The sequence below is a fragment of the Scardinius erythrophthalmus genome (genome assembly GCF_964197995.2).
Source record: "Scardinius erythrophthalmus genome assembly, chromosome: 18".
NCBI lineage: Eukaryota > Metazoa > Chordata > Actinopteri > Cypriniformes > Leuciscidae > Scardinius > Scardinius erythrophthalmus.
This window is the reverse complement of record NC_138238.1, coordinates 111,161-132,236: the sequence shown is the minus strand read 5'-3', so window position 1 is coordinate 132,236 and position 21,076 is coordinate 111,161. Positions and strand designations below refer to the sequence as shown.

The following is a 21,076-nucleotide window of genomic DNA, read 5'->3' as shown; positions in this document are numbered from 1 at the left end:
AACACTGAGTCGCGTTAAAGGAAGATTAAAGACAAGAAAGGGAGAAGCTCAATGAATGACAGAAGACTTTCTGCACTGGTGTGTGTGCGTGTGTGTGTGTGTGTGTGTGTGTGTGTGTGTGTGTGTGTGTGTGTGTGTGAGGAAGAGGAGGGTTTCAGATCTGTACTGGTGTGTGAGTGTGTGTGTGAGGAAGAGGAGGGTTTCAGATCTGCACTGGTGTGTGTGAGGAAGAGGAGGGTTTCAGATCTGCACTGGTGTGTGTGTGTGTGTGTGTGTGTGTGTGTGAGTGTGTGTGTGTGTGTGAGGAAGAGGAGGGTTTCAGATCTGCACTGGTGTGTGTGAGGAAGAGGAGGGTTTCAGATCTGCACTGGTGTGTGTGTGTGTGTGTGTGTGTGTGTGAGGAAGAGGAGGGTTTCAGATCTGCACTGGTGTGTGTGTGTGTGTGTGTGTGTGTGTGTGTGTGAGTGTGTGTGTGTGTGTGTGAGGAAGAGGAGGGTTTCAGATCTGCACTGGTGTGTGTGAGGAAGAGGAGGGTTTCAGATCTGCACTGGTGTGTGTGTGTGTGTGTGTGTGTGAGGAAGAGGAGGGTTTCAGATCTGCACTGGTGTGTGTGTGTGTGTGTGTGTGTGAGGAAGAAGAGGGTTTCAGATCTGCACTGGTGTGTGTGTGTGTTTGTGTGAGGAAGAGGAGGGTTTCAGATCTGCACGTGTGTGTGTGTGTGTGTGTGTGTGTGAGGAAGAGAAGGGTTTCAGATCTGCACTGTTGTGTGTGTGTGTGTGTGTGTGTGTGTGTGAGGAAGAGGAGGGTTTCAGATCTGCACTGGGGTGTGTGTGTTTGTGAGGAAGAAGAGGGTTTCAGATCTGCACTGGTGTGTGTGTGTGTGTGAGGAAGAGGAGGGTTTCAGATCTGCACTGGTGTGTGTGTGTGTGTGTGTGTGTGTGTGAGGAAGAGGAGGGTTTCAGATCTGCACTGGTGTGTGTGTGTGAGGAAGAGGAGGGTTTCAGATCTGCACTGGTGTGTGTGTGTGAGGAAGAGGAGGGTTTCTGAGCTGTTGGTCAGCAGGTCTGAGAGTCGCCCTGTGACCGGCGCATTAATGATCCTGATCCGCTTTGGGAAACAAACATGCGTCACAAACCCAAATCTACCGATATGAGAGCAGCTCCTTGTGCAGAGGAATTACTGAAGATTACAAAAGCCTCCAGATCTCTTAATCCTAAATGTGCATGTTGATTATTAGCCCACTGTTTAGAGACCTGAGCTAACCACTGAACCCATCCATGAAGATCTCTCAACCTGGATTGCATAATGTAGGCATTAGGACTCCTAACTCACACATGTAGAGGGATGAGAGCGTTTCACAAGTTCACACTTACATACAATTAGAGGGAGTAAACTAGCTCGGAGTCGGCCCAAACCCAGAGTACTCCCCCCGTATGTAAGTGGTTAGGGCTGTGTGGGGGTGTGGAAATGTGCTCCTCACGAACTTTGTTAATAAAACATCATTTAGTGAGTAGGCTGAGTGTTTATGAATGAAACCAGTGAAGAACAACGACGTTTATGAATGAAACCAGTGAAGAAGAATGACCCTCTGATGTCAACAGGCTCGTTGAGTTAATTAGCCTTTATAAGCATCAGTCCCCTGAAGGGCCCCTGAAGAAACTGTGACAACCATCTTAAGCCTCACGTTTATTCTGCGGATTAACAAAGAAAGGCCCTTTTGTTATTAACGGTTCATTCACTGGATTCAAGCTTTGGCTAGAAAAATCCTCTTTGTTCATAAATTCACACATGAATACTGACTCATTAGTCAACAGAGACAGTAAGGCATCAACAATGAATGTCCTGAATGAATTGTGGGAATTGTAAGTCACCTCTCACACTTCAGGCTTCGCACTGTATTTCAGTCTTCAATTAATAATTCAGGGAAATTCTGGACAAACATCTCCAAATGTGTTAGGCACTGATTCGACATAAACATCATCATGTGTGAACGCTTGTAGATTCTTCTGAATACAACATTACATGGACCGACGAACAGACTTTCACTCTTATTTCTTCTTGTCCGCAGGTTTCTGTCCCGTGAGGAACTGCCAGATTCCCCCGCGGTAGAACTCGTTACCGTACGCGTACATGACTGCATGGAAGATCGGAGACGTCTTTGCGAGCACCGGGAGAACCTGTAGGATTTACAAGTAGAAGACTGAGATTCTGAACTAATGTGCTGATTAAGAGAAGAGAAGATTTATCCGTGTTTGATTACGGTTCTCTTACCATCCTGAGCTTAGGTGAAACGAGACTGGCGTTCTCGAAGCAGGCGTATGTGCACATCAGAACATACGGACCCCAGCAGAACAACAGCATCTTCAGCGGTAAACCTGTGTTAAACTACAGGACAGAGAGAAAGAGCTGCTGACATGCATTCACTGTCTGGTCCGATCAACTATACCAGCAATCTTTCAATGCAAGAACGAGACCTTAAAGCACACAGAACGATGAGGACTAGATCCTGATCTACAACTGAGGAGACTATAAAACTGTGTTAAGCGAGTTCCTTTAAAACTAGAATGATTGTATTTGTATACTTCCTTTAAAATTGCACTTGGAGAGAGTGTAAGAGTACCTTAAAGTGGTGCGTCTTTTTGAAATAAGCATAGATGCCATTGTAGGAGGATTGCATGATGAGAACAGGGAACGCTAAATACAGAACAGTGATGGTCAGCATGTAGCTGATGTAATTCCTGAAGATGACAGCAGAGAAGAGAACAACGCATTACTCTTGCATTATCATTTACGTCACCGCAAATAAATGAATCAGTAGTCATTTCAGTATTGTTATCAATGTTATCTCTGTCTGAAGATTAGTAATGTGCCGTCGTTTTCAGGGATGTTGTGCTTTGCCTTGAGCTACAGCAAACTGTGGTGAAAAGCATCAGGTGTGTCAGGTGTGTGAGTCAGGTGTGTGAGATGGAGTCAGGTGTGTGAGGTGATGGAGTCAGGTGTGTGAGGTGTTGGAGTCTGGTATGTGAGGTTTTGGAGTCAGGTTTGTGAGATGGAGTCAGGTGTGTGAGGTGGAGTCAGGTGTGTGAGTCAGGTGTGTGAGGTGGAGTCAGGTGTGTGAGGTGTTGGAGTCAGGTGTGTGAGATGGAGTCAGGTGTGTGAGGCAGGTGTGTGAGATGAAGTCAGGTGTGTGAGATGGAGTCAGGTGTGTGAGGTGTTGGAGTCAGGTGTGTGAGATGGAGTCAGGTGTGTGAGGTGTTGGAGTCAGGTGTGTGAGATGGAGTCAGGTGTGTGAGGCAGGTGTGTGAGATGGAGTCAGGTGTGTGAGGCAGGTGTGTGAGATGAAGTCAGGTGTGTGAGATGGAGTCAGGTGTGTGAGGTGTTGGAGTCAGGTGTGTGAGATGGAGTCAGGTGTGTGAGGCAGGTGTGTGAGATGGAGTCAGGTGTGTGAGATGGAGTCAGGTGTGTGAGGTGTTGGAGTCAGGTGTGTGAGGTGTGTGTCAGGTGTGTGAGGCAGGTGTGTGAGATGGAGTCAGGTGTGTGAGATGGAGTCAGGTGTGTGAGTCAGGTGTGTCAGGTGTGTGAGGTGTGTGTCAGGTGTGTCAGGTGTGTGAGGTGTGTGAGTCAGGTGTGTGAGGTGTGTGAGTCAGGTGTGTGAGGTGGAGTCAGGTGTGTGAGGTGGAGTCAGGTGGAGTCAGGTGTGTGAGATGGAAGGTGTGTTCGACATCGGCTGCGGCTGGATGCACCCGATCTGCGAGAGTAGCCGCGTGCAGGCGGGGAGGAGCTGCAAACGGAGACGTGAAGTCGGACACTTTCTGGTTCCCGTAGTGACCGCTCACGTGGTGTTTGCATACTTTACCACAGCTGCAGTGAAATAAATGCAATATTTGCCTAATAATGCACAGATGTTTCAGAGACATTTTCATTCAATACTTTATGTACTGCTTCATACAGCGTCTGTTTGAACAAGAATAAAGTTCAACATAAGCAACTATCAATGAAGTGGAGTCTACGTTTTTTAAGCAGTTTTAATTTGATAAACATGACACAATATAGCATGACAACGACATGAAAAGAGTGTTCACTGTTATAATAAACTGATTTGAGAGCTTTAGAGGAACTAAAGGTGTTCGAAATAAACACGAAACACACGTGATCGTTGTCATGCGGTGAATCCGGCCAATCGTGGAACAGCTGTGTCGTCATCAGCCCTCGTGCAGCCCAGTGCAGCCGCTCTTGAGAAGCTGCGCTGGCTGAGTTCTCCGGCTACTCTCGTATTGCTCTCGCGGTACTTTGATGGCATACGTCACAGTCACGTGGCGTCGGCGCTGTATCAAGTCGGACAAAATTTCTAACCGGCATGCACTGCTTCAAGTCAGCCGCCGATCGGTCTGCGCAGAGCTGCATGAAGTCGAACAAGCCTGGAGTCAGGTGTGTGAGGTAGAGTCAGGTGTGTGAGATGGAGTCAGGTGTGTGAAATGGAGTCAGGTGTGTGAGGTGTGTGAGTCAGGTGTGTGAGATGGAGTCAGGTGTGTGAGGTGTGTGAGTCAGGTGTGTGAGGTGTGTGAGTCAGGTGTGTGAGATGGAGTCAGGTGTGTGAGATGGAGTCAGGTGTGTGAGGTGGAGTCAGGTGGAGTCAGGTGTGTGAGGTGTGTGAGGTGTGTGAGTCAGGTGTGTCAGGTGTGTGAGGTGTGTGAGTCAGGTGTGTGAGGTGGAGTCAGGTGTGTGAGTCAGGTGTGTGAGGTGGAGTCAGGTGTGTGAGGTGGTATCTGGTTGAGTCAGGTGTGTGAGGTGTGTGAGTCAGGTGTGTGAGATGGAGTCAGGTGTGTGAGGTGTGTGAGATGGAGTCAGGTGTGTGAGATGGAGTCAGGTGTGTGAGATGGAGTCAGGTGTGTGAGGTGTGTGAGTCAGGTGTGTGAGGTGTGTGAGTCAGGTGTGTGAGGTAGAGTCAGGTGTGTGAGATGGAGTCAGGTGTGTGAGATGGAGTCAGGTGTGTGAGATGGAGTCAGGTGTGTGAGGTGTGTGAGTCAGGTGTGTGAGTCAGGTGTGTGAGTCAGGTGTGTGAGGTGTGTGAGTCAGGTGTGTGAGGTGTGTGAGTCAGGTGTGTGAGGTGGAGTCAGGTGTGTGAGGTGGAGTCAGGTGTGTGAGGTGTGTGAGTCAGGTGTGTGAGGTGGAGTCAGGTGTGTGAGGTGTGTGAGTCAGGTGTGAGTCAGGTGTGTGAGTCAGGTGTGTGAGATGGAGTCAGGTGTGTGAGGTGTTGGAGTCAGGTGTGTTACCCCTTTTCCACCAAGGCAGTTTGAGTGCTGGTTCAGAGCCAGAGCCTAGTTTCAAATCAGTTCTTTGTCTTTCGACACCCAAAGCACCAGCTCTGAACCAGGAAAAGTGGTTCTTTAGTAGGACCAAAACATTGCTGGTCTAGAAGTAAGAACCGTTTGCGTCAGGGGCGGGGTTACCGTGATCAACAAGACGAACAGAAACTTGTGACCACCATTTTTTAAATAGCAGCTAATCAAGCTAATAGCAGCTAGATTGTAATCTCCATCTATGCAAGTTACGTTACTATAAAACTAACCCAAACCGATCGGAGCTGTGGGAGTGTTTGGAGAGCATATGACTCCTTGTGCTTGTGTTTGGCGCTGCCGCGCTAGCGTTGCTGGGCAACATGAGATGTATACAGTGACGTAAGATCTGGCTCTGTGGCGGCTCTCTGGCCTGTGGAAAGGCAAACCGGTTCTTAGAAAGCTCGTCAGTCGAACCAACTCTGAACTGGCAATAGCTCTGGCTCTGATCTAGCACCCAGTTCATGCTGGTGGAAAAAGGGGTATGTGAGGTGTGGGAGTCAGGTGTGTGAGGTGGAGTCAGGTGTGTGAGGTGGAGTCAGGTGTGTGAGGTGGAGTCAAGTGTGTGAGGTGTTGGAGTCAGGTGTTTGAGGTGTTGGAGTCAGGTGTGTGAGTCAGGTGTGTGAGGTGGAGTCAGGTGTGTGAGGTGGTATCTGGTTGAGTCAGGTGTGTGAGGTGTGTGAGGTAGGTGTGAGTCAGGTGTGTGAGTCAGGTGTGTGAGATGGAGTCAGGTGTGTGAGGTGTTGGAGTCAGGTGTGTTACCCCTTTTCCACCAAGGCAGTTTGAGTGCTGGTTCAGAGCCAGAGCCTAGTTTCAAATCAGTTCTTTGTCTTTCGACACCCAAAGCACCAGCTCTGAACCAGGAAAAGTGGTTCTTTAGTAGGACCAAAACATTGCTGGTCTAGAAGTAAGAACCGTTTGCGTCAGGGGCGGGGTTACCGTGATCAACAAGACGAACAGAAACTTGTGACCACCATTTTTTAAATAGCAGCTAATCAAGCTAATAGCAGCTAGATTGTAATCTCCATCTATGCAAGTTACGTTACTATAAAACTAACCCAAACCGATCGGAGCTGTGGGAGTGTTTGGAGAGCATATGACTCCTTGTGCTTGTGTTTGGCGCTGCCGCGCTAGCGTTGCTGGGCAACATGAGATGTATACAGTGACGTAAGATCTGGCTCTGTGGCGGCTCTCTGGCCTGTGGAAAGGCAAACCGGTTCTTAGAAAGCTCGTCAGTCGAACCAACTCTGAACTGGCAATAGCTCTGGCTCTGATCTAGCACCCAGTTCATGCTGGTGGAAAAAGGGGTATGTGAGGTGTGGGAGTCAGGTGTGTGAGGTGGAGTCAGGTGTGTGAGGTGGAGTCAGGTGTGTGAGGTGGAGTCAAGTGTGTGAGGTGTTGGAGTCAGGTGTTTGAGGTGTTGGAGTCAGGTGTGTGAGTCAGGTGTGTGAGGTGGAGTCAGGTGTGTGAGGTGGTATCTGGTTGAGTCAGGTGTGTGAGGTGTGGGAGTCAGGTGTGTGAGGTGGAGTCAGGTGTGTGAGGTGGAGTCAGGTGTGTGAGTCAGGTGTGTGAGGTGGAGTCAAGTGTGTGAGGTGTTGGAGTCAGGTGTTTGAGGTGTTGGAGTCAGGTGTGTGAGGTGTTGGAGTCAAGTGTGTGAGGTGTTGGAGTCAGGTGTGTGAGGTGTTGGAGTCAGGTGTTTGAGGTGTTGGAGTCATGTGTGTGAGGTGTTGGAGTCAAGTGTGTGAGGTGTTGGAGTCAAGTGTTTGAGGTGTTGGAGTCAGGTGTGTGAGGTGTTGGAGTCAAGTGTGTGAGGTGTTGGAGTCAGGTGTTTGAGGTGTTGGAGTCAGGTGTGTGAGGTGTTGGAGTCAAGTGTGTGAGGTGTTGGAGTCAGGTGTGTGAGGTGTTGGAGTCAGGTGTGTGAGGTGGAGTCAGGTTTTGGAGTCAGGTGTGTGAGGTGTTGGAGTCAGGTGTGTGAGGTGTGGGAGTCAGGTGTCAACTTTATTTATATAGCGCTTTTCACGATACAGATTGTATCAAAGCAGCTTCACAGTATTAAATAAAATAGTACATCAGTGTTTGTTTCTAGTGTAAAACGTCCACGTTTGGTAATGCTCATCAATAGTATTGTTGATTGATTAATTAAATTAAGTATCCCCAGGTGTGTGAGGTGGAGTCAGGTGTGTGAGGTGTTGGAGTCAGGTGTTTGAGGTGGAGTCAGGTGTGTGAGGTGGAGTCAGGTGTTGGAGTTAGGTGTGTGAGGTGTTGGAGTCAGGTGTTTGAGGTGGAGTCAGGTGTGTGAGTCAGGTGTGTGAGGTGTGGGAGTAAGGTCTGTGAGATGGAGTCAGTGTGTGAGGTGTGGGAGTCAGGTGTGTGTGTCAGGTGTGTGAGGTGGAGTCAGGTGTGTGAGGTGTTGGAGTCAGGTGTGTGAGTTGGAGTCAGGTGTGCGAGTCAGGTGTGAGGTGTTGGAGTCAGGTGTGTGAGGTGTTGAAGTCAGGTGTGTGAGGTGGAGTCAGGTGTGTGAGGTGTTGGAGTCAGGTGTTTGAGGTGGAGTCAGGTGTGTGAGTCAGGTGTGTGAGGTGTGGGAGTAAGGTCTGTGAGATGGAGTCAGGTGTGTGAGGTGGAGTCAGGTGTGTGAGATGGAGTCAGGTGTGTGAGATGGAGTCAGGTGTGTGAGGTGTGTGAGGTGTTGGAGTCATGTGTGTGAGATGGAGTCAGGTGTTGGAGTCAGGTGTGTGAGTTGGAGTCATGTGTGTGAGGTGTTGGAGTCAGGTGTGTGAGATGGAGTGTGTGAGTCAGGTGTGTGAGATGGAGTCAGGTGTTGGAGTCAGGTGTGTGAGGTGGAGTCAGGTGTGTGAGGTGGAGTCAGGTGTGTGAGATGGAGTCAGGTGTGTGAGGTGTGTGAGGTGTTGGAGTCATGTGTGTGAGATGGAGTCAGGTGTTGGAGTCAGGTGTGTGAGTTGGAGTCATGTGTGTGAGGTGTTGGAGTCAGGTGTGTGAGATGGAGTGTGTGAGTCAGGTGTGTGAGATGGAGTCAGGTGTTGGAGTCAGGTGTGTGAGGTGGAGTCAGGTGTGTGAGGTGGAGTCAGGTGTGTGAGATGGAGTCAGGTGTGTGAGGTGTGGGAGTAAGGTCTGTGAGATGGAGTCAGGTGTGTGAGGTGTGTGAGGTGTGGGAGTCAGGTGTGTGAGATGGAGTCAGGTGTGTGAGGTGGAGTCAGGTGTGTGAGATGGAGTCAGGTGTGTGAGGTGTGTGAGGTGTTGGAGTCATGTGTGTGAGATGGAGTCAGGTGTTGGAGTCAGGTGTGTGAGTTGGAGTCATGTGTGTGAGGTGTTGGAGTCAGGTGTGTGAGATGGAGTGTGTGAGTCAGGTGTGTGAGATGGAGTCAGGTGTTGGAGTCAGGTGTGTGAGGTGGAGTCAGGTGTGTGAGGTGGAGTCAGGTGTGTGAGATGGAGTCAGGTGTGTGAGGTGTGGGAGTAAGGTCTGTGAGATGGAGTCAGGTGTGTGAGGTGTGTGAGGTGTTGGAGTCAGGTGTGTGAGGTGTTGGAGTCAGGTGTGTGAGGTGTTGGAGTCAGGTGTGTGAGGTGTTGGAGTCAGGTGTGTGTGTTGGAGTCAAGTGTGTGAGGTGTTGGAGTCAAGTGTGTGAGGTGTTGGAGTCAGGTGTGTGAGGTGGAGTCAGGTGTGTGAGGTGGAGTCAGGTGTGTGAGATGGAGTCAGGTGTGTGAGGTGTGTGAGGTGTTGGAGTCATGTGTGTGAGATGGAGTCAGGTGTTGGAGTCAGGTGTGTGAGTCAGGTGTGTGAGGTGTTGGAGTCAGGTTTTGGAATCAAGTGTGTGAGTCAGGTGTGTGAGATGGAGTCAGGTGTTGGAGTCAGGTGTGTGAGATGGAGTCAGGTATGTGAGGTGGAGTCAGGTGTGTGAGATGGAGTCAGGTGTGTGAGGTGTGGGAGTCAGGTCTGTGAGATGGAGTCAGGTGTGTGAGGTTGTGTGAGGTGTGTGAGTTGGAGTCAGGTGTGTGAGGTGGAGTCAGGTGTTGGAGTCAAGTGTGTGAGTCAGGTGTGTGAGGTGTTGGAGTCAGGTGTGTGAGTCAGGTGTGTGAGATGGAGTCAGGTATGTGAGGTGGAGTCAGGTGTGTGAGATGGAGTCAGGTGTGTGAGGTGTGGGAGTCAGGTCTGTGAGATGGAGTCAGGTGTGTGAGGTGTTGGAGTCAGGTTTTGGAATCAAGTGTGTGAGTCAGGTGTGTGAGATGGAGTCAGGTGTTGGAGTCAGGTGTGTGAGATGGAGTCAGGTATGTGAGGTGGAGTCAGGTGTGTGAGATGGAGTCAGGTGTGTGAGGTGTGGGAGTCAGGTCTGTGAGATGGAGTCAGGTGTGTGAGGTTGTGTGAGGTGTGTGAGTTGGAGTCAGGTGTGTGAGGTGGAGTCAGGTGTTGGAGTCAAGTGTGTGAGTCAGGTGTGTGAGGTGTTGGAGTCAGGTGTGTGAGTCAGGTGTGTGAGGTGTTGGAGTCAGGTTTTGGAGTCAGGTGTGTGAGTCAGGTGTGTGAGGTGTTGGAGTCAGGTTTTGGAATCAAGTGTGTGAGTCAGGTGTGTGAGGTGTTGGAGTCAGGTTTTGGAGTCAGGTGTGTGAGTCAGGTGTGTGAGTCAGGTGTGTGAGGTGTGGGAGTCAGGTGTCAACTTTATTTATATAGCGCTTTTCACAATACAGATTGTATCAAAGCAGCTTCACAGTATTAAATATAATAGTACATCAGTGTTTGTTTCTAGTGTAAAACGTCCACATTTGGTAATGCTCATCAATAGTATTGTTGATTGATTAATTAAATTAAGTATCCCCAGGTGTGTGTGAGGTGGAGTCAGGTGTTGGAGTTAGGTGTGTGAGGTGGAGTCAGGTGTGTGAGGTGTGGGAGTAAGGTCTGTGAGATGGAGTCAGTTTGTGAGGTGTGGGAGTCAGGTGTGTGTGTCAGGTGTGTGAGGTGGAGTCAGGTGTGTGAGGTGTTGGAGTCAGGTGTGTGAGTTGGAGTCAGGTGTGTGAGGTGTTGGAGTCAAGTGTGTGAGTCAGGTGTTGGAGTCAAGTGTGTGAGTCAGGTGTGTGAGGTGGAGTCAGGTGTGTGAGGTGTTGGAGTCAGGTGTGTGAGGTGTTGAAGTCAGGTGTGTGAGGTGGAGTCAGGTGTGTGAGGTGTTGGAGTCAAGTGTGTGAGTCAGGTGTTGGAGTCAAGTGTGTGAGTCAGGTGTGTGAGGTGGAGTCAGGTGTGTGAGGTGTTGGAGTCAGGTGTGTGAGGTGGAGTCAGGTTTTGGAGTCAGGTGTGTGAGGTGTTGGAGTCAGGTGTGTAAGGTGTTGGAGTCAGGTGTGTGAGGTGGAGTCAGGTGTGTGAGGTGGAGTCAGGTGTTGGAGTCAGGTGTGAGGAGTCAGGTGTGTGAGGTGTGGGAGTCAGGTGTGTGAGGTGTTGGAGTTAGGTGTGTGAGGTGTTGGAGTCAGGTGTGTGAGTCAGGTGTGTGAGGTGTGGGAGTCAGGTGTGTGAGGTGTTGGAGTCAGGTGTGTGAGGTGAAGTCAGGTGTTGGAGTCAGGTGTGTGAGTCAGGTGTGTGAGGTGTTGGAGTCAGGTGTGTGAGGTGTTGGAGTCAGGTGTGTGAGTCAGGTGTGTGAGGTGTTGGAGTCAGGTGTGTGAGGTGTTGGAGTCAGGTGTGTGAGGTGTTGGAGTCAGGTGTGTGAGGTGTTGGAGTCAGGTATGTGAGGTGTGGGAGTCAGGTGTGTGAGGTGGAGTCAGGTGTGTGAGGTATGTGAGTCAGGTATGTGAGGTGGAGTCAGGTGTGTGAGGTGTTGGAGTCAGGTGTGTGAGATGGAGTCAGGTGTGTGAGGTGGAGTCAGGTGTGTGAGATGGAGTCAGGTGTGTGAGGTGGAGTCAGGTGTGTGAGATGGAGTCAGGTGTGTGAGATGGAGTCAGGTGTGTGAGGTGTGTGAGGTGTTGGAGTCGTGTGTGAGATGGAGTCAGGTGTGTGAGGTGTTGGAGTCAGGTGTGTGAGGTGTGGGAGTCAAGTGTGTGAGATGGAGTCAGGTGTGTGAGGTGTTGGAGTCAGGTGTGTGAGATGGAGTCAGGTGTGTGAGGTGTTGGAGTCAGGTGTGTGAGGTGTTGGAGTCAGGTATGTGAGGTGGAGTCAGGTATGTGAGGTGGAGTCAGGTATGTGAGGTGGAGACAGGTGTGTGAGGTGTGGGAGTCAGAGTCAGGTGTGTGAGGTGTGGGAGTCAGGTGTGTGAGATGGAGTCAGGTGTGTGAGGTGTGTGAGGTGTTGGAGTCATGTGTGTGAGATGGAGTCAGGTGTGTGAGGTGTTGGAGTCAGGTGTGTGAGATAGAGTCAGGTGTGTGAGGTGTTGGAGTCAGGTGTGTGAGATAGAGTCAGGTGTGTGAGGTGTTGGAGTCAGGTGTGTGAGATGGAGTCAGGTGTGTGAGGTGTGTGAGGTGTTACCTGTCTCCGAGTGTGTAGTCCAGTGTGCAGCAGGTTCTCATTGGCTCAAAGTCAAACACTCCCCAGCCAATAGCAGGCAGTGGCAGAGCGGCCCAGAACACGGCCAGGATCCAGACGAGGGCGCTCATGGTTCCAGATGTGCTCCAAAACATCTTCTGCTCTGCAAACACACTCCACTCACTCATCTACCGACTAACAGCGGGTCACTGAACACACTGAACCATTACAAACACTGAACGCAAGGCTTAAGGAAATGAGGCACCATGAACACTGAAGGATAATTCAGTAACGCTTTTCTGGGTGGAAGATGTTTGGATATACTCACTGGTGCAGTACTGATGATACCTGTCCCAAGCAATGGCACCCAGAAAACTGATGGAGGCGAGAATCGACACCATTCCCTGAAACGCGTGAATCTGACAGCCTTCGGACCCGAATGGCCAGTATCTGTCAGAGGTCAGAAAAAACACAAATAAACACTGGTATTTCAACATACATACAATGAGAGAGAGAGAGAGAGAGAGAGAGAGAGAGAGAGATACAACTTTCAGAAGCAAATTAAACTTTGTAAACGTTCAGTTCTGAAATGATGCAGTAGTTCTTGTGTTCTCTTACGAGAGGTTCTCTCGTATTGCGTAAGTAGCTTACGCATCGGGAAAGTCTTCTTTCTTCGAGATCTGAAGCCAAAAAATTATCCTTAATTTTGTATTCATTGTCAACGCAGTGCAGCAGCCGACAGACCTAGGCAGGCTAAATAAGCGTGCTCATTGGCTGCTCGGCTGCAACTGCTTAAGCCTATCGGTGAGCGATCTGAACGCGGCAACCAATGAGGGCGCTTCGCGCCCTCCACACCCTTCTAACCGTCAGAATGGGCGTGGCCAGCGTGTATATATTCAGCGCTCACAGGCTAAAATTCTGGTTTTCTTGTCTTCAGCGACACTCTTCGCATCGCTGGATCTTGAGAGCCGCCGCCGTTGAAACCAGCGACCAGCAAGCTTAGGACAGCGCCTGAGGAAGCCGGCCGTCTTCGCCGCCTTCAGCCATCCGTGCCTGCTACGCTATCCGGCGACATATCCTTTACATTATTACTGTTTCTGTGTGTACTCTAAAAGAGCACGAGGCGTTTTTGTAAAAACGCCTCGTTTTTGCGGCTCGTGCCGCGCCCCGCTCAGCAACGGAGACCGCCACCTCTCTGCGCTCTCCGCCTGGGCCGCGGGCACGCCGCCACCGCACTCTCAGAGTGCGAAGAGCTTTCAATGTCGACCCTGCGGGCTCGACTTGAAGCTTTCGACCAAGCTGTCGCTCCGCCTGTCCCTGCCGGGCCGCGCAATAAGAAGCGCCGCTCGCAGCGACCACCGGAGACTGTTGTGACTGAGGAGCTCGCCGGAACCTCTCCCTCGAGCTCTCTCTCGCCCTCTCCCTCCCGGCCGCTCTACCGCCGGCTCTGCCCGCGCCGCCGCCGCGTCAGGAGATGAGGCGAATGTGATAGATACCCGTACTCTCCCTCTGTTCGAGCCGTGCAATACGCCGCTCACAAGGGATGGCAGAAGCGGACGGTCTCGGAGCGAGTTTCCTCTCCCTCTGTTCGAGCCGCGCAAACTGAGCCGCTCACGAGGGATGGCAGGAGCGGACGGTCTCGGAGCGAGTTTCCTCTCCCTCTGTTCGAGCCGCGCAAACTGAGCCGCTCACGAGGGATGGCAGAAGCGGACGGTCTCGGAGCGAGTTTCCTCTCCCTCTGTTCGAGCCGTGCAATACGCCGCTCACGAGGGATGGCAGGAGCGGACGGTCTCGGAGCGAGTTTCCTCTCCCTCTGTTCGAGCCGCGCAAACTGAGCCGCTCACGAGGGATGGCAGAAGCGGAAGTCTCGGAGCGAGTTTCCTCTCCCTCTGTTCGAGCCGCGCAAACTGCGCCGCTCACAAGGGATGGCAGGAGCGGACGGTCTGAGCTCTCTTTACGTTACAAGAAAGCTACTCCGTCCTCGCGCGTCACTGGTGAAAGGGGAACAGAGTGTTTTCGTCCCGCCGTGGCCTGGACTATAACCTCCATTCTCACACATTTCTCAGTCCCCTCTTAAGTTCAGGCAACTGGAATTGTTACTATTGCAGTATACGAGCCTGTTATAAATACACGCTCGCCTGCAAGCAAACGCCGTCACAAGACATGATACTAATGTATTCTCCCCTGTGGCTCAGTGGCGGAATCCTAGACTGTCAAGCTAGAGACCGGGGTTCGGTCCCCGCTCTCGCGGCAGTTAAAGTTTATGCTGTTCGCTTCTCCGAGCTCGCGGCCAGTTTTTCTTACATACAGAAAACAAGCCCGCTCTCTCCCTCGTTGGGCCGCGCAGATTGCGCCGTTCAAGGGATGACAAAGCGGACGGTCACGAGCAGCGTTCAGCGTGCGCGCCTCACTCACCGGCGAAAAGAGAAGAGAGTGTGTTAGTCTCGCTACGGCTGGACAACCGCCAATCCTCACACATTTCTCAGTCCCCTCTTAAGTTCAGGCGACTGGAAATATTACTATTGCAGTAAACGAGCCTGTTTTAAACACACGCTCGCCTGCAAACGAACGCCGACGCGACACATGAGGTCGCTTTTTATATGCTCGCGCTAACTGAAAGCCTATGTAATTCCCCTGTGGCTCAGTGGCAGAATCATACGCATTCATGCGAGAGACCCGCGTTCGATCCCAGCTCTCGGGGAAAATAAAATTTATGCTGCTTGCTTCTCCGAGCTCGCGGCCAGTCTTTCTTACTTACAGAAAGCGAACCCGCCCCTCGCACCACACCTTCTCAGGGTGCTCGAGTATTTTTTGAGCGTCTAAACACGAGAGAAGAAAAGACGGTTAAATCCCGCAGCCCTGCGGCTGGACCACCGTCGAAGCTTAACGCTCTGTCAGTCCCCGTTGCCACGGCTACTGCAGCTGTTTACCCCGCAGTCAACGAGCCGGTATCTACCCGCTCGCCTGCGCGCATCCGCCGTTCTCACGGCAACCCAGAAAAATGTCAAAAGAGCATAATGTCTGGTTGCACGGCTGACGCCGTATGTGTTTCTAGTACAGTGAATGTGCCCACGTTCTGTGCTCACCCCTGTACACAAGCACTATACATCCCGTGTCTCTCACAGAGCCCACTCTCATGAAGCAGGCAAAAGCCGCTTTAGTGTTAAAAGTAGGTCACGTGTCCACTTCTCCGTGCCCACACCTACTCACTGCCCGCTCTGTCACACGGCCTCGCACGACCGGTCATGTTTTAAATGTGAGTCCTGTGCCCGCCCTCGAGCGCTCACACATACATTTTCGCGCCTCACACTATATGTTCCCCGTCCAAAGCCACCGGGACACTGTGTGTAAAACGGCCAGCTATCGCTACGTGCGATCCGCCGTATCTAACCACCAAGAGCGCGCGCTCCGCGCCCGCCCCTGAATGTAACTCCTGTGCCCGCCCTCGAGCGCTCACACATACTAACGAACATTTTCGCCCCGGCGTCGCGCCTCACACTTTATGTTCCCCGTCTAAAGCCACCGGGACACTGTGTGTAAAACGGCCAGCTATCGCTGCGTGCGATCTGCCGTATCTAAGCACCAAGAGCACGCGCGCCCGCCCCTCCGTTTCGAGCTCTCGAGCCCGCGATGCGCGGCGATCGGAGCCCGGAGGCCATTCTGCCCCTGGCTGTACACGCAAAAGCGTGGGAAACTATTCCAGGCGCATCAGAACGGGTGGTAAGCACAGTAAAACAGGGCTATACTCTGCAGTTCGCTCGCCGCCCTCCGCGCTTTCAAGCGCGTATCGAGACCAGAGTGAATGGGGAAGTAGCACATCTACTTCGAGCAGAAATAGCTACACTTCTGTGCAAAAGGGCTATGGAACCGGTTTCCCCTTCCATGAGCGAGTCGGGCTTTTACAGCCGTTATTTCCTCGTTCCCAAGAAGGACGGAGCACTCAGACCAATTTTGGATCTGAGACGTTTGAACGAGGCTCTTATGAGAAGACCGTTCAAAATGCTCACAACCAGACAAATTCTCGCGCAAATTCGCCCGAGGGACTGGTTTATATCTCTCGATCTAAAAGACGCGTGCTTTTCAGATCCTGATAATACCCCGTCACAGGCCATTCTTGAGATTCGCCTTCGACGGTCAGGTATATCAGTACACGGCCCCTCTGTCGACACAGCGCGCGCGCTGCATTCGACGCCTGGCCGCGTCCCTCCGGCCGGGCAGCACCGTACCTCTCAAAACATTTCAGAGGCTACTGGGTTGTATGGCCTCAGCCGCAGCAGTGCTTCGGCTGGGTCTTTTACGAATGCGCCCGCTACAACGCTGGCTGAATGCCCGAGTGCCTCACAGAGCATGGGCTTCCGGCGGTATTCGCATCAGAGTGACTCAGAGCTGCGTTTCAGCTCTGAAGCCCTGGTTAGCGGCCGACTGGTACCAGCGGGGAGTGACAATGGGAGCTATCTCACACCGCAAAATTATCTCGACGGACGCTTCCACCTCAGGCTGGGGCGCTCTGTTCGAGGGCAAACCGGCTTTTGGCCTATGGTCAGACCGGGAAAAATGCCTCCACATAAACTGTTTGGAGATGATAGCGGTCGAGAATGCGCTCAGGCGCTTCCTCCCATTCATACGGGATCACCATGTGCTAGTCCGCTCGGACAACATGTCCGTGGTATCCTATGTGTACCGACAGGGCGGTGTCAGATCCAGGAATCTGTGCAGGCTGACAGAACACCTTCTCGTGTGGGCTTACCGCTCGCTGCGCTCGCTGAAAGCCGCGCACGTACCGGGCCACCTGAATGTCGGTCCAGACAGACTGTCCAGGGACAACATTCCCCCGGGAGAATGGTCTCTGCACCTCCAGACAGTCCAGTTTCTCTGGCGCCTATTCGGCAGAGCGGAAATCGACCTCTTTGCGTCGAAAGACAATGCTCAATGCCTGAAGTTTTATTTGAAGAGCGAGGACGCGCTGTCCCAGACATGGCCCAGCCTCCCGCTGTATGCTTTTCCTCCGATCTCCCTGTTGCCACAGGTCATTTCGAGGATCAGAGAAACGCACCACTCAGTGCTGCTTATAGCCCCGCGATGGGAAAACCAAACTTGGTACCCAGAGCTAGTGAGGCTGTCGCACTCACCCCCGTGGCCGATCCCGGTGAGAAAGGATCTCCTCTCCCAAGCCGCTGGATCGATCTGGCATCCCCATCCAGAGCGCTGGTCGCTGCATGCATGGGTGATCAATGGATACCCGTTGACCTGTCAGAAGGGGTCATGAACACGATCACACAGTCGAGAGCCCCCTCCACGATACGGCTCTATGCGTCTAAATGGTCGGTGTTTTCTAAATGGTGCGCTACTCAAAACCTGGATCCGTGCGCATGCGGGGTCCCGCGGGTGCTCTCCTTCTTACAAGAGCTGTTGGAAAAGGGCAGATCCCCTTCCACGCTCTAAGTATATGTGGCCGCTATTACAGCGTTCGCTGAGACGACGCGCGGCCGGGCAATGGGAAGGAATGAGCTCATTATCCGCTTCCTCAGAGGAGCTAGACGGATGCGGTTCCCTCGTGGGATCTGTCCTTGGTCCTGGCGGCCCTAAAGGCTTTTCCCTTTGAACCGCTTGAATCCGCGGATCTAAAGTATCTGTCGCTTAAAACCGTTTTTCTGATAGCTCTGTCTTCAGTCAAACGAGTGGGTGATTTGCACGCACTATCTGTTAGCCCTGCATGTCTCGAGTTCGGGCCGAATGACTCGAAAGTCATTCTCAGACCGAGGCACGGTTACATCCCCAAAGCGATTGGAACCCTGTTTAGGGCACAAGTTATTTCCCTCTCGGCTCTGCCAGCATCCGATAGTGGGGACAGTGATAACCTCCTATGCCCTGTCCGGGCGCTGAGAGTTTACATCACGCGCTCCGCCGCTTTCAGGCGTTCAAAGCAGCTCTTTGTTTCCTTCGGCGGACGCACCAAAGGTCTTGCCGCCTCGAAGCAGAGCTTGTCCAGGTGGATAGTGGACGCGATAGCAGCAGCTTATGCCTCCAAACACCTGCAGTGCCCTCTGGGCATCAGAGCCCATTCCACTAGAGGCATGGCCTCGTCGTGGGCCTGGTCCAGCGGAATTTCTATCCACGACATTTGTATGGCGGCGAGCTGGGCCTCCCCGTCAACATTCGTGAGGTTTTATAACCTGGAAGTTCCTGCCCTACAGGCAAAAATATTGTCAGTATAAGTGACATGTATGCTCTGCCCAGCTCCCGTGTGCAGACTACGTTCATATGCTGGCGCTATTCTGGTAACTACTCAGGGTGAAGTGTTTGACTCAGACCGGCTGATCCGTTCTGTTTCCTATTTCCCATTACGCGCTGTTATCGGTGCTGGCCCGCGCTGCTGGCCGCCCGCATTATTCTCTGCCGCGCGGGAATTTTTCTCTTCATGTGAGACCGACTATGTCGTTTTCTCCTACCCTTATGAGTGCTTATGTACTGTATGGGCTCGCTCCGCCGGCCCTACTGTTTGTACTGTTATGTTTATAGACCGGCCGCGCCGCTCTATTTCATATGCTGCATGAAGTGCATGTACTGCGCTGGCCCGTCTCTCCGACCGGCCACATTTCCCAGCAGAGTGTTTTCCCCGGTTCCCCTGGGATTCATGGGCTGGATGCTCGGCGCACACGGCGTTGACAAAGGGTTCCCGATGCGTAAGCTACTTACGCAATACGAGAGAACCTCTCGTAAGAGAACGTACTCGGTTACTAATGTAACCTCGGTTCTCTCTAGAAGAGGGAACGAGTATTGCGTAACCTGCCGTGTCGCGCCACGAGCTTTTGCGCTTCAGACTGCGAAAACCAGAATTTTAGCCTGTGAGCGCTGAATATATACACGCTGGCCACGCCCATTCTGACGGTTAGAAGGGTGTGGAGGGCGCGAAGCGCCCTCATTGGTTGCCGCGTTCAGATCGCTCACCGATAGGCTTAAGCAGTTGCAGCCGAGCAGCCAATGAGCACGCTTATTTAGCCTGCCTAGGTCTGTCGGCTGCTGCACTGCGTTGACAATGAATACAAAATTAAGGATAATTTTTTGGCTTCAGATCTCGAAGAAAGAAGACTTTCCCGATGCGTAAGCTACTTACGCAATACTCGTTCCCTCTTCTAGAGAGAACCGAGGTTACATTAGTAACCGAGTACGTTTTGATGTGTATTTGTATGTCTATGTTACTGTAGCTGCCATCTTGGTCAGGTCACTCTTGTAAAAGAGATTTTAATCTCAATGAGTTTTTTAAACCTGGTAAAAAAAAAAAAAAAAAAAGGTTCAGCTGGTCTTACCTCAGATAACTGGCATACGCAGCCACCAGCCCGTTAATATTGAGGCTCAGATCCGCCACGGCCAGGTTAAAAATGAAGAAGTTATTGGGCGTCTGCATCTCTCGCACTCGGAGGAACGCCATCACTGAGATCACATTAAGGAAGAAGCCGAGAAGGCCTGAAAGAAAACATTCAGATATTCAGACCGTACGGAATTCACAACGGTGTGCACAGCAATAAACAGAGAAAAATAATAGGCTATATAATGCTGTTAGAAGACTTACAAGTCCACACTAACGAAAAAGTACCAATAATAACCATGTCAAGTCAGCTTTATTTCTACAGCGCTTTATACAATACTGATTGTTTTAAAGCAGCTTTACAGAGATAACAGGGAAATTATGCATTTCAGCTGTTGTTCAGCTGAAGTCAGTTCAGTGTTTCGCTGTAAAGATCATCAATTATTGAATAAATTCATTTCATCTATGAAGCAGTTCTGCAGAAAACAGTGATGTCATCATCCAGCTCAGCTTATGATGAGATACCATCACTGTACTGACTATTTTTTTAATTCAGAAACTTTCAGAAAAGTTTATTTACGTAGCCTAACTTTCTTTTTAAAATAAGTTATCAATAGATTTGTTTAAATATATACACAGGTTTTGTGAACTCAATAAGCAAACACACTAGCAGAGGACTCTGTAGATCAACAAGACCAGCTCTCATTAATCGATAAACCAGCCTTCATTAATCAATCAAACACAATGGCAATCCTGAACTGCGTCATGCATTTATCAGTTATGTTTGTCAATACATTCATCGTAGAAGGGCTATCCAGCATAGATGAATGGATCCATCGATTGATTGATTGATCAGCGTCACTCACCGCCGACCAGCAGCGCGGATCCGAAGGCGAACATGTCAAAATCACTGAAACCCTCCGGTAACGTGTATGAAGCCATTTTCAACAGTTTCTCACTGCTGTCCGCTAACAGTGGCAGACTTTATATGTGTGTCTCTTTCCTTGTGAAAGCGCGTGTGAGATTTAAAGCCTCTGAAATCCCCGCAGGAATGTTTTAATTTTTAATGCCGCAGAAGTTTGTGAAATAAAAGCTGCTGCGCTCATTCTCCTCAGTCATGCGTCCGAGAAGAGCGAAGAACAAACAATCACACACTCATGATTTGCTAATGAACACTATACACGCTCAAACATCAAATACCTAACCCTAAACCTAATCATAGTGAGCTTGTCATATATATGTATTTGTATTTGCTATGGCCAACGTTATATATATTATTATATTTATTTTGAAGGTTTAAAGGGGCGTGGTGGAATTCAAATCCTCAAAAAGTTTTATTTTCACCATAAAGAACATAAATAGTATGCAGACATTTTAGCTTCCTAAATTTAGTTCATATTCTGCAGCTTCATCTTCATCCCTCAACCTAACATAATCTAAGCCTAACATTAAGCTAAACTAACCCTAACCTAAACCTAAACTAAACCTTTTTGCTAGAGATCAAATAAGTGTCAGAATCAATCAACAATGTCTGTATTTTGTGAAGACACACTTTTAAACAAGACTGTTAAACACTTTTCTGCTGAATTCAAATCAAAGGTTGCAATTAGGAAACTAATTCTTTGTTCTTAGAATTCAGATGTTAATGCCATTGGGAAATAATATGCGTACACTGTACAAAACTCGAATGAAATGGGTTCACTATAATCTCACTAAAGTCTTTTAGCTGACAGAGACTCTCCAAAGAACAAAGCTGGAGCATTTGAAGCATTAGTACTTTCCCCTGTTGTTTTCCTCTGATAAGAGATTCTATTAAATTAATGATTAAAATGTGCAATTCTGAGTGAACCTGAGAAATCAGAAACCAGTTCAGTCCTACACTCGGATCTGTTTAATAAAAGTGAGTTAATTTATAGATTAAATACGATGAACGGTGTGGATTTCCATTATTATTCTACAGGAAAGAATGTGGAACAAATAGAGGCT

General features: G+C 50.4%; 1 protein-coding gene across 1 annotated transcript; it reads right to left on the bottom strand.

The window, feature by feature from the left end:
• Positions 1-1,406: 1,406 nt before the first annotated feature.
• Positions 1,407-20,344, bottom strand: rgrb (retinal G protein coupled receptor b). The gene is made up of 7 exons (XM_081392552.1): positions 19,957-20,344; positions 19,092-19,248; positions 12,113-12,234; positions 11,788-11,947; positions 2,621-2,738; positions 2,272-2,385; positions 1,407-2,177 (listed from the first exon to the last, which is right to left on the bottom strand). The coding sequence occupies exons 1-7, from the start codon at positions 20,030-20,032 to the stop codon at positions 2,049-2,051; spliced, it is 876 nt and encodes a 291-aa protein (XP_081248678.1). The 5' UTR covers positions 20,033-20,344; the 3' UTR covers positions 1,407-2,048.
• Positions 20,345-21,076: the final 732 nt, after the last annotated feature.

Bases quoted from the DNA above. Each gene is read 5' to 3' on its own strand.
- rgrb (XM_081392552.1), bottom strand. From the start codon at position 20,032: ATGGCTTCATACACGTTACCGGAGGGTTTCAGTGATTTTGACATGTTC. The intron at 12,235-19,091 runs GTAAGACCAGCT...GACCTCTGACAG, and splicing joins GCGTATGCCAGTTATCTGAG to ATACTGGCCATTCGGGTCCG. The intron at 2,386-2,620 runs GTACTCTTACAC...TCTGTCCTGTAG, and splicing joins AAAAGACGCACCACTTTAAG to TTTAACACAGGTTTACCGCT.